The sequence below is a fragment of the Pundamilia nyererei genome, unplaced genomic scaffold, assembly GCF_000239375.1.
Source record: "Pundamilia nyererei isolate P.nyererei 1_Seehausen unplaced genomic scaffold, PunNye1.0 scaffold00020, whole genome shotgun sequence".
Classification (NCBI taxonomy): Eukaryota; Metazoa; Chordata; class Actinopteri; order Cichliformes; family Cichlidae; genus Pundamilia; species Pundamilia nyererei.
Window position 1 is genome coordinate 2122076 of NW_005187421.1, and position 16012 is coordinate 2138087.

The 16012-nt window shown below is 37.6% G+C and overlaps 2 protein-coding genes across 2 annotated transcripts; one reads left to right on the forward strand and one right to left on the reverse strand.

Moving 5' to 3' along the window:
- Window positions 1–1077: 1077 nt before the first annotated feature.
- Window positions 1078–7987, reverse strand: gask1b (golgi associated kinase 1B). Its single transcript, XM_005726499.2, has 4 exons — window positions 6974–7987; window positions 5853–6061; window positions 4185–4411; window positions 1078–1569 (listed from the first exon to the last, which is right to left on the reverse strand). Exons 1-4 carry the CDS (start codon window positions 7857–7859, stop codon window positions 1362–1364), a joined length of 1530 nt encoding a protein of 509 aa, XP_005726556.1. The 5' UTR covers window positions 7860–7987; the 3' UTR covers window positions 1078–1361.
- Window positions 7988–8898: 911 nt separating this feature from the next.
- On the forward strand, window positions 8899–15307 carry tmem144b (transmembrane protein 144b). The gene is made up of 12 exons (XM_005726500.2): window positions 8899–9091; window positions 9207–9380; window positions 9539–9661; window positions 10478–10577; window positions 10693–10773; window positions 10922–11000; window positions 11184–11263; window positions 11860–11978; window positions 12179–12298; window positions 13623–13720; window positions 14518–14571; window positions 14795–15307. The coding sequence occupies exons 1-12, from the start codon at window positions 9016–9018 to the stop codon at window positions 14876–14878; spliced, it is 1188 nt and encodes a 395-aa protein (XP_005726557.1). The 5' UTR covers window positions 8899–9015; the 3' UTR covers window positions 14879–15307.
- The last annotated feature ends 705 nt before the right edge of the window (window positions 15308–16012 follow it).

Sequence of the window (16012 nt, forward strand, 5' to 3'; positions counted from 1 at the left end):
CAACCATGAACTACCAACTGTCATGGTGATGGAGGGGTTATGGTTTGGGCTTGTTTTGCATCTATAGCAGTGATCCCCAACTGCCGGGCCACGGACTGGTACCGGTCGATGAGTCGTTTGGTACGGGGCCGCAAGAGTTGAGGCTTGGGTGTGAAATTTATCGTTTTTATCGTTTTTTTAGCATTTTTTTTTTATCGCTTTTATCGTTAACTCAGTTCCCCTGGGTCTTTCACCATGTGTTATGAATAAATCTTTTTTTTTTTTTTTTTTTTTACACTGGTGCTGTTTTTTTGTTGTATTTATCGGCGTCACCTTACAGGCCGGTCCGTGAAAATATTGTCAGACATAAAATGGTTCGTGGCGCAAAAAAGTTATGGACTGCTGATCTACAGGATTTTGGATGCAACCTGAAATCACTGAGTGGCCCTGATCACTGTCTGTAGAACTGGCAGCTTGCACATCTGAAAAGGCACTATCAGTGATAAAAGACATATAGTTGGACAAATGTTCCCATTCAGGGGACCCATTTTTGCATAGAAGGCCTTGAATGTATAAGCTAAACTGCATAATGCATATATTACAACAGAATGGTTTTGTATTAGAAGAGACTGGGACCTGAACTGGCCTCCCTGCAGTTCAGACATTTCACCAGTTTCGATGCTTTCGATGTTCTATTGTGAATAAAATCTGTTTTGTTTTTTAGCTCTAAAACTTATTGCATTCTTTTTTATTTACATTTAAAGAGCTTCCAACTTTTCTGGAATTAATGTCGTATATATCAGAAAGCATTAGTCCAAGATTTTTGCTGCAACTTTCTACAAGGTGAACTATAGGGTGTACTTGGTTTTTCACAGGAGTGCATGGAATCCTGTAAAAACTTTTTTCATCATCATTATCATTTTATGACTTCTAATTTTCACTTGATAATTTATAGTCACTGTGTCCATGCTCTAATTGTGACTATAAGTGCCTAAATAACTGGAAATTATAGGCAAGGCAAGGCTTCTTAACTTTTGTAAAAGAAATAATAATAATAAAGATAAAAAAATTTTTTAAAAAACCTAACAAAAAACAAAATAAGATTGTATTCAAGGTACACAAAGTTTAAAAAAAAAAAACAACTCATTAAAGTCATTGTTATCAGTGCAGTGTGGGTTGTGTGACCCTAATTGAGCTTCCAGCTACTCAAAGAAGCGTTAGCAAGTCCCTCATTGGAACTATGACCAAGCTATTGTGATATAAATTTAAAAAATATCACACATCTGCTATTATTCTTATCCCAAACAACCTATAAAATGTTCAAGCATAAAGCCCCAATGTCTTCTAAAAGATTTAAAAGATTTATGAAAGATTTATCTTCATCACACATTCATTGATATCACTTTAATCCCATGGGCATTGATGTAGGTGAGGAGGACCTTTGCTCGCCTCTCGATAACATCAATTAGCTTGTCAATGCCCTGACGACCCCCTTGGCTTTCCCAGTATGTCTCGTCAAGGAACAGAGATTGGAGAAGTTTTTCCCTCAGTTTTCTGGTTTTCAGCACAGACACAGCTTGCTCTGGAAACCTAGAAAGGCATAAGAGGAAACAGGAGGAAGTGTAGTCACACTGTAATACTGTGCAGATTCTATACATTAAACATCCATTCGCTTTTCCTTTTCAGGGTCGCGGGGGGTGCTGGTGCCTATCCCAGCAGTCATAGGGCGAGAGGCGGGGTACACCCTGGACAGGTCGCCAGTCTGTCGCAGGGCCAACACACAGAGACAGACAACCACTCACACTCACATTCACTCCCGCATTCACACCTATGGGCAATTTAGATTTTTAAATTAACCTATCCACACAGGACTGTGGGAGGAAGCCGGAGTACCTGGGGAGAACCCACGCAAACATGGGGAGAACCTGCAAACTCTAACCATGTAGCTATTTATAGGTTATTTCTAAGCCCAAACTCCCCAACAAGTTTCATCACATCTGACTTTCATTTTTGCAGAATGGAATTAGGTGCAAATAGGCATGTCCAAAATGTAATTCTTCATAGATATGGTAAACATAGGTGGTGACATTGTGATTTAGCTAAACAGTTCCTGCAGTTCCTCTGGTCTGAAGATGCCAATGATAACAGAATGTTTCACTAAAGTCGACTATTAAATAAATTTGTGGAAGTGCCAAACCCATAAAAAATAATTAAGAGACAGCAAAATTAAATGTCTGTATTTTATACCAAGTGGTTATGACATGTTGTCTTTGTACATCAGCAACCTTGAAATCTGAAATGTTTTTGCTTTTTTCTTCTTGGCAGTAAAAACTGCATTTATACAATCACATAACTGGAGGTTTGTGTAACTAAAACATCACTTGAATCAAATGATGGGTTACTCATACTTTTAGCACATTGATGGTTTTTTTTGACATTTTAATAGCTTTTGAGTGGGTAAAAGCTCCCTTCATACAAATTAAATGAAAAGTGAGAACCGTATATCATGTGAAGCAATTGGACAAAGCCTGTCCTACTCTGTACGAGATGACTGTGAATGAACAATGGTAAAAGTTAAAGTGGTGCTCTTACTTAGAGATAGTGTTTTGTGATTTGACTTTAAGGTGCAGTTTTTGCCTGCCTAGAATCAAGATTCACCAGAGCCATGCAGGTTGCTATTTATTAAATGAGTTTAGATTTTTACGCATTTATATTTTTCAGATAAACTTTGTATCATTACTGCTCAGAATTTGCTTAGAATAAAATGTCAAACATTGGTTATTTTGGCTTTGAGAAAAGTCAGCGAGATAACACCTCTTCTGATCTACATGAAATTAAAGTTCAAGTTCAAATTTTATTCACCACATGCAGCTTGCCCTGCAGTGGAATGAACCCGCCCCCCGACCTTACACACACAACACAGACATCATGGGGATACAAGTCAGAGAACGGTTGCATTACAGAAAACCACTGAAATGTACACCACAATGGGAAAAATATATATTTATTGTATCCTATGATCTTTCATCGTCTTTTATTTAGAATTTAGCTTTTATGGCTTTATCTTACATGAATGCCAGAATGGAAGGTACATTTTTGCTGGTGAAAACAAGGATTCACATTATGTGTCACATTCACAAACATGTTCTTGCCATACCACAGATTCTCTGCTGTCTCCTTAGCGAGTCCCTGATTTATTGATCAAAAGGATGGATGAAATGAAAGGGATGCCTATGAAGTGTACGTTTACAAATCCACATAGACCTGTGGTGCATAAAGCGATGTGTTCTCATCATGGGATGTCTAATAATGCAGAAGATGTCTTTTGGCATGTGTTTCTTCACAAACTGCACACTCGACCTGCAAACTACCATTTTTTTTTAACATTGAAAGTATTGTAACATTATAAGTTAGAATTGAAAATTTTAAATCATAAAGTACACTTTTAACTTTAAAGTTTAAAAATTCACAACCTGCAGTCACTGATTTGTGTGTGGGTTGGCCAATTACTGTGAACCAAATTCAGAGTTTCCAAGCAGATTTGGCATAGATCCCAGATGGAGATTTAAATATGCTTGTTGAGTGTGCTGGAAATTTTCAAATATGTTGTCAAGGGCGGAAATGAGAAAAACAGCTGCTGAAAGCAGCTAAATCCAGACTGTCCATAGATGTTCCTACTCTGTGTGGACATTTTTTTCATCTCAAAAAATAAGTACCGATACACAACTCAGGGTCATTGTTTTGAATGTTGTGCAGATTTTTTTCTTTTTTTACAAATGTAAATGACTGTCTGACAAATTATTACTTTTAAACAAGTTGATCTATATGTAAACAGCAAACTGGATTTACACAATTACTTGTTGCTTGCACAGTTTTCAGTGTGTAATCGTTTTAAAGACATTGAAGCTCAAACAACACTTGTAGTATAAACAGCAGCTTTATCACTTGAAGGACATGTTTCAGCCTCTGGCCTTTTTCTGATATATAATTATTTGTAAACATCTGATTGAAATTAATTTGATCTATAGCTCATAATAAACAAATCATATAATCTATTTCATTATTCAACACTGCATGGCCAAGGGATTAAAGCTGTATTTTAGGCTAGGAATATATAGTAGTAGGAATATATAATGTTTTTTTAAAACATTATATATTTAAACAGGTTAATTAATTATTAATTCATGTTAATGCTCCAAACTTACTCTTTGATTCCCGCCAACAGCCTGAAGTCCAAGTTGTCCTCATTACGGTCAAAGAATCCCTTGTTGTTGGTGAAGACCAGGTGTCTGGGGTTGTGGCTCCTGTAGATGATGTTTTCTAGCTGTATGTGGTTAGCATCTTGACATTTAGCATGGTAACCCAGTTCAATGCACACATCCTGCTGCCGAGGCCTGAACCCACAGCAACCCTGGTCCAGGCGGTTGTTAATCTAAAAATACAGTTCACACATTTCTTCATTAAATGTTTGGAGATGATATTTTGAGACTAAGAGTGCAGTTCAGAGTGGCATTCACAGAGTTTTCTTATTCATTGGGTTTTCTTTTGCGTTTTTATATTTTTAATGACAAAGGTAAGCACAGTTTTACTCTGAATGGGCTTACTTTGCATTTCTGATGATCTCTCTTTATCATGATCTAAATAATAATTTCATGAATAGATAACATTCAGCTGGCAGTGAAAGCACACAAACCTAGAGGGCTGGCAATTGCACTGACTCTATTGTACCACTAGTTTACTGGACATCAACATCAACTAGTCATGTAGACTGCTGAGTCACATGACTGTACAGGAAACTCACTTAAGTATATCAGGCTTCTCCACAGGGAATGACAACCCTATATTTAGCTACAGCCCTCATCCATTCTTAATCCTTTATGTGAAATCACTTGAGTTGTGGAGGTTTCAGACAGTGCTGTGACAGCACTGCTGTCAGAGTAAGACAAGCTGAAATGTCACACATAGATTTAGATGGGACTAAATGCTGCTCACAGGCGTGGTTTTCTAAGGCCTGAGGTTTAGGGTAACCTGGATGAATAAGCATTTGTAAGGCTTTGAATTGGACAAAAATTAAATAGATCCTTATTACCTTGCAAACAAGCATCCATGCAGCTAATAGTAATAAAACAGAGCTTTTCCAGAGCTGTCACAGAAATACAAATGTTATTTGTAGCTTGACTTGATGAAAAATTAGAATTTATTAGTTATTCAAATATCTAAGACGATCGTCTGCCTTAACACTGTAGGGTGCTGGTGTGTTACATTTAACAGAAAACTCAATTGCCATAATAACAACAATAATATTAATAATAATAAAGTTAGACTAAAACTCATTGGAAGTTATTATTGGTTTTAAAATTTATTTTATTTGAAATATAAAACAAGGCAAATATATATATATAGACATTCTCAGTTTCCTTCATGTCATGCTAGTTGTTGTTAGAGGAACTGTATGAGTTACATTAACTTTAGTGTGCAGGCATTTTGATCTACAAAACGAGAGGTTAAGTCAGAATAAAAAAAAGTACTTTTGTGATAAGAGAGGAGTTTCTTTTCAGGTCACTAATGTCTTTGACAAGATGTTTTGTAACAATGAGGAAATATATGTGAATGATCAAAGTTGTGCCACCATGACCTCAACAGACAATTTAACTGATAAAGATTGTCAGTGTTTCCGAATAAGTATTTTAAGATTCGTCTGTCTACTTTGGTTTCTCTGTCATGATGATGGGGTAAAATGAGTAGTTCTCATAAAATGTGATTTACTGAGGCCTCCCATACAGGAAGCAAGAACTCTCTTCAGCCAAATGACAATACCACTGAGAATTGTTTTTCTTAATCAGATATTGGAGCACATTTTCTTTAACAGTTACCTGTAACAAAAAGTCAAACAGAGCAAGTTTGCTCCATTCATAGTGATGAATTGCAGAGCAGCCAGAATCAGACTTTGGACTTTGCCAACATCTCTGTTTAAGGGAGTTCTGGTACTCCCCCCATGTTAACTTCAAACTGGTCAAACCTGCAGCAAGGCCTGCTGGGTATAGAGATGCATCCCATGACACAACTGGACAGGACTGCCCATCTAAAGAGGGAAGAAAGAATAATTACATGCTTAGATTTTAGCAGCTGTTTCTGTTATTAACCAGAAAAAGTCTATAAACACTTTTTACACTCATGTTACCAGAACTTATTCCCTGCAATGATGAAGACTGTCCACACACCGATTATCATATTTGCACCCCAAGACCAAATAATGAACTAACTCATAGACATGTAAAAATATTTCTAAATGTATTATGCTAAAAATAAAAAGAGACAGACATTTCCCATAGATGGAAAAAAAAATGGTTATGCAAGAAAATGAGGAAAGAGGGCAGAGGTATCCTGTCACTAGCTGAATATGGCCCCAAAATCTGTTTACCCTTGGGCTGACACTTTGTGACGTCATCATGTAAAATACATTATTTGCGCTATTTATGAAAAAGGAAGATGTTAGTACTTTTTGGTCCTCTCTTCCCCTGAATATGTGTATAAAATGTGTATTCCCTCAGTTTTTGTTCCTTCTTTACTATTAATGTTACAAAATGACAATGAGCAATGTGAATAATGTTTTTCCATTGAATATGAATTAGGATTAGGTAGTCTTGCTCAATGACTTAAAAAAAATATCACATCCACGAGGACACAATGTGCAGGTGACGTTTTGGTGTCCACCCCCAAAGAACAAGGTTCTTCTTGATTCCAAGCCTGAATGAATCTGTATTTCACATAGACCCCATTAGTGGGTTAAGGTAACAAATAAACAGTTTTTATGGTATGGCTAATCTGTAGGTTGCAGTTTCTGTCGCTATATCAATAGATACTGTAGTGACATTTGCACAGTATTCTTAGCATGATGAAACCAGGCAATGTAGTTAGAATAACCATAAACAAAACCGTATATTTTTAACAAGTGTCAAAAAAGAAAACTTTGTCCATGTGCTTGATGACCTACCGTATAAAAAGCGAAACTTTCTGCTTACAGCTGGCAACGTCCTATTAAGCCCCAGCACTCTGTCCAAATGAAAAGCAAAAACCTCTGTGGTATCCACCGGGCTGTGGATGACTCCACATTGCCCTCCGCATACAGTGCTCGTTTTTGCGTGCTGTTGGTTCGCCTGTTGAACGTTTGTCTCACCCTCAAATATCAGAAGCGAAAGAGCGTATCCATGAGAGACTTCTTTCATGCGCAAAACTTTGGCATCCGCAAGAAAGCGCATGGTTTTCACATCCTGTGCGCTGAACCATGGTGGTGGCCTTTGACTGTATATTCGAATTGAACTAATCTGAGAGTCTGCTTCTTCATGTTTATAAATTTTATGGCTTATATCCTGTGATTTATAGTCAACATCCATGGCTTCCTTCCGTGAAGGTATGGGTGCAAAGTTGCGCTTAATTTGTAACGCATCCCCCTCCAAAGTGCGAAGTTTGTCCTGGGTAAAAGACAGATTGGAAGACTTATTTTTTCTCCCTTTTCTCCTCACTTTGGGTCGGATTGTACCTCTTATATGTGCTGGTTTTCGACGCTTAGTTTTTAAGGTTATGTACACCACGTTGTAGCGAGTCGGGACTATGAAGCTCGAATCGTTCTGCAAGTCTGGAGAGTGTGGCTGGCCATCGTTGATCTCCAAATTATACAATCCACGGGTGTGCCGGTACTTCTCATCAATCCTTCGGCTCCGGTGCAGTTGCGAGTATCCAACTTGTGAAAACACAAAAAGCAGATAGATTACACAGACAGACGCAATTATCAAACTTCTTTTTGAAAGAGGGCACCTGCGAAAGTTGCCGGTCAGTTTTAGAATAGGGAAACTTAGCCAACAAAAGTCAGACTTCCCCATTAGAATTTATGTCATTATCACGACTTTGTCCTTTTTGCGACAAACTCTTACTGGGGAGGAGCGCAAAACTTCCGAGGATTTCTGTGAGTAGAATGGAGGGCACAACTGCGCAGTGAATGGAGGGTCATGCTTGGATACCACCCTTCTCGGAAATGAGAAGCAATTTAAACCTTATAGTTTTTTCTCTCCTTCTCTTCAGGTACAGACTTGGCCAATGAGAGCCTAAATTATCAAGTTTTTGTTTTTTAATTAATAATTCAGCCCCGAAAATAAAACACACACAGGCCATGTGATATTCAAACTTGATCAAGTGCACTGCAATATCCCTAAATTAACCTTTGATATTTCTATGTCACGCTATTAAAATCCACATCGAAGCCCATTGGGGTACACCACAACTCCTTATGAAGGTTTATAAGGGGTAATGTAAACGTGTTTTTGAACTTACGTGAGATATAGACATATTTTACAAAAACTGAAATAAGGAAGTTAAGCACTACACAACATATTAACTAGGTTGAAAATGAAATAGTTTAAAACTAAATATTTGATCGCTACATATTATTTGTATGCGTTTTAGGCGACATCTGGTGGTATACTGTCCTAATTCTTCATGGCAACTCCCAAAGCTGTTTACGTTGTGGAGACACAATAGCAGTAAAAAAAATTTCCTTAGGTGTTGGGAGAATGTGGGGTGGGCGCACCAGTCCACTTAGCCTACAGGATTTCCTTTTATGAATTACAATAGTTGTGACCAATAGAGCTCGTCAATCTAACTACAAGTGCTGTTTTCCTTGTCATTCATGGCCGACAAAGAGTAGGCCTAAACTAGACGATGTATAGTTAAAATAAGTGTATATAAATATATACACTGTCGGCTATAAATAAGCAAATACTATAAACAGCATTATTTTAAATGTCATAAGATAAATTACTCCAGAAAACAGACATGATGACAAGCCCTCATGGTTGTGTGTTTTCGTGTCTGTAAGTATATGCATATATGCGCTACATCCGCAGCAGCTGTTGTGTAACAAAGTGATTAGATAACTGGCAGCACCTGACTGACTTACCACTGCAGACACAGACAGCCTCCAGCAGTTTTTAATGTTGTAGACCTGAATTATCAAAAGCAAAACAAATATTCTGTTTTAACATGCTCCAAGCAAAATCCTTACTTTTTCTTTTATTCGTCTCTGCCTTATTGATTGCGAGCTGTCATATCGCTGAAGGTTTGTAAAGTATAATTGGTCTGTGATGAATAGGGGCTGCGTGTGGTTGCATTAGGTTGGCTTTTTGTTTGAAGTCAGATTTGTTCTTTAACCTCTTGCTGTAAAAACTTTACAGGTGCAGAAGATGGCTACAAAAATGATGGAACCGGTGAACTGGAATCATTTAACATTACTTTTAACTCATCTAGGGCTATCTCACATTTTGCCTATGGAATTACCGCAAATATGGCTGCTGTATTTTTGTATGGAAGCAACTTCGTTCCTGTCAAAAGAGTAGAGACTGGTGATGGTGAGCATATAATTGTTTATTTTTCTGAGAGTTTGGATATTCTTATTTGTGTTATTTTTGGATGAAAGCTCCATTTTAAATGTTTACTTTTCAAGTGAGGAAAATCTACACTATTTTGCAAAGTTTTGAGACCATTTATCTTTGTGTTTTATTTACAGGTATGTTTTTTCAGTGGGTTACCGGTGCAGCAATATGGGTTGTATCTATGTTTGGAGACTTGATGCTTCAGTCACCCAAGTTCTGCCCATTTGCAATGCTTGGAGGTGTGCTTTGGGCCACAGGTATTGTGGAAGTTGAGGGTTTTTGTTTTTTTTTGTTGTTTGTTTGTTTTTTCTAATTTAACAACAAATAGTTTAATGCCAAAGGTTCCGGAAACTGGACTCTGGTGTCCAGCAGGATGTTGTTCTAAAATTAGGTTATTGATAGTCCCTTGTTGAACATGTGAACAGTTTTAGGGGGGAAATCAGTGTGACCCAATTTCATGCTTTAAATTCATAATGCTATGTGCTTAACGTTGAACAGATCAATGGGTATTTAGAGTGCAATACAAAATGTCCCTAAAACTTTTGTAGTGGCGAGTATTCATTAGTCATGTTGTTAAACAACAAACTGTTCAGGGAATAGTGTGACATAGTTGCTGAGGCAAGAACTGGGACGTTGCAGTTCTCCAGGGTTTTCAAATTTGCCAGATCAAAACGTTTTAAAAAAAAAAAAAAAAAGAATTGAATTGAAAGCTGCTTCATCATAATCTTTGCCATACCTTACTAGACAGAATCAAGTGCCACAGATGGACACAGACTGTTTTTTTCATGAATATCTCTAAATATCAGATATTCACTAGATCCTCATTCAGGTTTGATAGCATTTGATAGTCGATGAGGGTAGATGGCTTGAGTATGAATTGAGGCTGGGGTTTGGGGAAGACTTCAGAGGGGACTGGGAATGGCTCCTGGGTCAGTTAGACTCCATGTACTAATGAGAAGTGAATAAATAAAATATATTTTTGCATTCAGATATAGCAATGGAAATGGTGCAACTCTAACTTTGTCAGTAACATTTACATGTTAACTTCTTCCATCTATCCATATGGTCTACAGGAAATGTAGCAGTTGTTCCATTTGTTAAAGCTATTGGCCTTGGTCTTGGCATCTTAATTTCGGGATCCTCTAATTTGTTGATGGGCTGGGCCAGTTCAAGGTGAGTTGAGTTAATGGAATGTACACTCTGGATTGTAAATAAAATAATCCTGTCTTTGCATGACTTGGATTGAATGAAAAATAACTGAATTGGTCACTGATTGTGTCTGTCCTAGATTTGGCTGGTTTGGGATTGCTGCACAGAACGTTTCACATCCAATATTAAATTATTGTGGAGCTGGATTGTGTCTGCTAAGGTAAACCGCGTTTGGAATTGTAATGACCCAGCCTGTGTTGTTTATTTACCCCCACCCAAAAACAGTGATGGCTACTGTCTGCTGCTGTCATTTTTCAAACCATATCAGCTGGATGTACATGACACTTTTTTTTCCTCCTTTGATTCAGTGGGCTGATCTTTTTCTTTGTGAAAGCGGATGTAGAGCTACTTCACACTTCAGAAACAATTCCATTACTGATTGACAGAGTGAGTGTGTCACTGACTTATTTTTATCAGCTTGTCGAAGTAGGTTGATTTTAGAAAATACTTTCTTTTTATTTTCTTCCTATTCACTCAAGGCAAAAACTACTTTGTCTTAAAGCCTGTCATCACTTTATCATGCATTTTGTGTGGTGTACATACAAATTGGGTCGATGTTTCTCTTTGCAGAGAACAAATTCAGGAAGCTATGGACAAAATTCCTCTGAATCCTGGATCGACACTATTGGACCAAAGAGCAAACGATTCATGTGAGCTCATCTCATTAGGAGCCTCTCAGATGTGTGCATTATTACTATTAGCATTTTTCATTGCTGACAAACAATGGCTACAGCAGCCACTCTGTCATGGATTTTAAATCATAGATGAATGAATACAATTTTACGCTTTTTAATTATTAAAAAAGTAATAAAAAGTAAAACAATTCATTTACATTGCATCTTTTAAATGAAGGTAATAGTTATTTGTTTAGAAGCTGCCTGCCAGTGTGGTTTTTAGGTGTAAGAAGTTTTAAGTCATGACTAAAAACAGTTTCACACATGACAACCTTGCTCTTACTGTGAGTTTTTGTTTTAGCAGCAGAAAAAGACTTAAAATGTGAGCACCAGGCTGTAAATGTAGCAGTCACAGCCGATATTCAATAAATGTAAAAAAACAACAGAGTGCAAAAATAACATCACTTTTGTGCTGTGTTTTCCTGCATACCCATTTACCCAAGCACTGTCAGTTTTTATCGGCTCTTTGCAATATCTTGGAATTAACCATAGAAATTGAATGATGTATCAGTGGAGATTTAAAATGCATTCTTCATCCAGTTCCTCAATGTATTCTGCCTCCTTTTCACCAGTGGTTTTCTCCTTGCTGTTGTGGCGGGCCTCATGTATGCTTTCTCCATCATACCGGTCCTGTACATTAAGAGCAATTCTGTGCACCATGACAGCTTGTTCTATGAATCCAGTGTCTACGGTATGTTTTCTACTCAGGTACCACTTTATGCTGCACTTTTTTTTTCTTTTTTTGCAAAGCTGGCTTGAAGGAAGTATTGAAGAAAATACATTTATCATAGATATAAGGATGGATCCAGTTGCTGCTTGATGAAATACTAGTCCCTCCTGAGAACCAGGTGTAATATTTCCAACTTAATTCCCGTTTCTATCTTTTCACAGATCTCGACTATGTTCATGCACACTGCTGTGGTATTTTCATTGCAAGCACTGTGTACTTTGCCATCTACTGCGCTGCCATGAATACAAAGCCGAAGCTTTACTCCAGAGCTGTACTTCCAGGTAGAACATTATTTCTGAAAAGGCACTCTTCCAAAGCCTATTGTATGACCGTGATCTTTAGTAATTAATGATTGGGCTGCTTGGAACAAATTTGGAATTCTACTCAGGTTACTGAGTGATGATTTATTGTGAACAAGCAATCAATGTGTTTCCTTGAAGAGACTGAATTTATTTTTTTAAATTACTCTAGCCTTTTTTTTTTCTCCAGTGTCTATGAACATTCACTTTGTATGAAAGCTTTCAGTAGCCTTTTTGTTTTGTTTGTTTTTTTTCCTTTCCCATGACTGGAGGGGGGAATGTCAGTCCAAATTTTTCTAAAATGTATATTCAGTGACATGAAGTTTAAAGTGTGTGTGTGTGTGTGTGTGTGTGTGTGTGTGTGTGTTTGTTTGTTTGTTTGTTTTAATTGTTTTCTCAGCGTTCCAATTTTGAATAGTTACAATTTTGCGATTATGTGATGTATGTATGGCAAAAAAGTGGAAACAAGCTTCCATAGTTTTGTTTACTTTCTCTGAGTTCAGGTTCACACCCTACTTGTATACTGGCAGTCGATCAGCGTCACCTGTTATTACTACTTATTGTGCCAGGTTGCCCTTTACTGTCACTTTTTCAATGGTCAGGGTTGTCAGATGGACTAGACACAAAAGGTAAGACTTTACCCAAAAATACACAGCAGGTCAATATTGTGGGAAAAAAATCTTTTAAAGCTAATTTTAACCTGTTCCTGTGTGGTTTTGGTATGGCAGGTTTTTGTTGGGTTTTTTTTGTTTTTTTTGGTTAAATAGCATATTTTATGACACCCTGAGATGTGTGCCTCTTTAGAACCAAGCTAGTTCCAAAGGTACATAGAGTAAAAAATGTGGGGGTTAAGAATATTAGAGTGAAAATGTCAAACAAAAAACCCTGAAGCCTTGGACAAAGTACAAAACTATGTAACAGATTTCTATAATGTGTCATACATTTCTCACAGAAGGGAGAGCAGTCTGGATACATTTTGTGAATTCTTTCCCTTGAGTAATGTAACCTGTGTACAATTTTATACTGAATTAGGCAATGACGGGAATTAACAAAAAGCATATTTATGTTGCGTAAGACCTCCTGCCAACAATCTTCCGATAGGGAGATCATATAACGGCATGTCACTTGTCCTGTGGCGACTCATAGACACACACTGTGTTCATATTGCTAATCTCTTATTTTGGTTTTTGTTTTTTTGTTTTTTCTTTCTAGATCAAAGGAATCATAGGAATCATAGTTTGTTTGTTTGTTTTTAATGCATTTTTACTCAAACATAAGTACCTTACGGTCTCCTCTTGCTCTTCAGGTCTGTTGTCTGGACTGATGTGGGCAATTGGGACATACTGCTGGTTCCTGGCCAATAACTACCTGAATTCTGTCATTACATTTCCAATTGTCACAGTGGTAAGTGCAACATATTCTGACAGCTGGGAGGATTCAATTAATAAGTAAAACAATGAACATTCTGAAACCACTTGGACTGCAGATTGATATTGAAGGTTTTCACATTGTTCTGCATTACATGAATATTTTCAAAAGAAGTTGGATCTAAAATACTGACAGCACTTTAAGGGTGTGTCAGAGTCAGAGAGACTTCATTTATCCCCAAGGGCAATTAAGATGATACCTTGTCGACCTTGTTTTGTATACAATACAAAAACATCACATTGGGGGGACAGGTCAGGCTAGGTTTCACTGACCGGTCGTTGGCACGAGCAGCGACCCAAACTGAAACAATGGAAAATGCACAACATGAGGAAAGACAAGGGGGGGGGGGGAAACAACTCCCCCCAGAATGAACTCCAACAGGGGAAAAAAAACAAAAAACACCTGAGCACATGGATCATCACATCTCACAACATAGAAGACATAAGCTATTGAGCTACGATTTGCAGCTTTCTTACCAAATTGCATTTCCCCAGAAGCAATGTAGCTGGGGTAAAGCATGTTGCAACAAGATCAATTAAGTGTATCCTTCATACATGGAAAAAGCCATTAGTGCTTAAATATCCTAGATTGTCTATTGCATTGAACCTTTAGTGAATGTTCGATGTGTATGCACAGCTAAAAGTGCTAAACGGATCAGACACTGTTGGAACAAATGGCTAACCCATTTATATCCTGTTCTTTTAAGCTGGTACTTTAGTTTCATCAAGTCAATGGTCTAAGCTCAGACAGCTTGTTTGGTTTCCTTTCTTCAGGGCTATGGTCTGGTTGCTGCTCTGTGGGGGTGCCTGGTGTTTAAAGAGATTAAGGTAACGATCAAAATATTAGCTAGTCTTGTTTCTTGACTGTACAGTAGCTCAAAGGCTTTGCATGTAAGTGTGCCGTTTACAAAGGGGAGATTCTAAACAATATCAAGTTAAACTGCAGTTGATCAGGAAGGCATTTACCATCCCAAAAGGAAGAATTTTTAATTAAATGTTTCTGAGAAAAATCATCCTCAGATGATTAACTTCTCCCACTTTCTTTCCGCAGGGCTTGGTGAACTGCCTGATCTTCTCATTGGCCTCATGTGTTGTGCTGACCGGATCTGTGCTGACTGCCATATCAAATCTCTAATAATGCAGAACAGTCAAACATCTAATTTTCTCCATTTTTGTTTTCTGTATCAGTGAGGAGAAAAGGCAGTGTTTGCTTTTTATAAATGCATTAAATCATGTTTAGAAAAATTGAAATATAATTATAAACCTTTTTAGTTGCATAGCAGAAACCTTATGCTCTGCAGTTTACTGTTAGGAAAATATTTAAAGTGGATTTGCGTCTGGACTTTGAAAATCTATTTGGTTTGTTACTAACAAATGAATAACACAAATGTCACATTTAATGCATCACACAGCAGCTGCTGTTTTCACTAATCAGGACTGGCTTTTCCAGCATTGCAGAGGTTGTGTATATATGCCACTGAGGTCTACTTTACAGATGTAAGAAAAAGATGGTTAATGCTAGACTGAATACTGCAAAATTGCTATTAAAACACTTGAAATTCCACCAATGGCATCTCTCACATTTCCTGGGGTTTGTATGCAGAAAAAGATGGTCAACATGATGTGCTTGATTTCTGGGATGGAATAGCTTGGGGTTGGGTTGGGGGGGGGTCAGAACATGCATACTTCATAGAAGTGCTTTTATGGCTTCATTGGACAGGTACAGTGAAGACTGACATGAAAGCAGAGGCCAAGGAAGAGGGAAGAAGACCTGCATCAAAGGGCCGCAGATCAGACTCAAATCCGGGCTAGCTTTTAGCCATATGGCTGCCTCCTTTTTCCACTGAGCTAAACCAGCACCCAGAAAATGTCTTTCTGAAAGTGCTAGATTAAACTAAACGATAAACATGATTTGTAGAGATTGATACTGGCTTTAACATGCCACACTAATGCTGACCTTTTATTTTAATGATTAAAATGTTACTATATTACTTATAACACCAGATTTTAGAACTCTGTCTAGACAAACATCTGGTGACACCAGCGATCAAAATCGCAGTCCTTGAAAGCAGAGGCAGACATTTGATACAGGGCTTAGCCCTAAAAGGTAGTATGCACATGGGATTGCTTTTAATTAAGCAGCAAGGCAGAACAAAATCAGGGCTGTATCAAGACACGAGGACTATACCCTAGTGATGTGTGGATCGATCCTGAAATATCGATTCCTCCGATACAATCATTTATGTTCTAGAATCGATTCTCACATTAA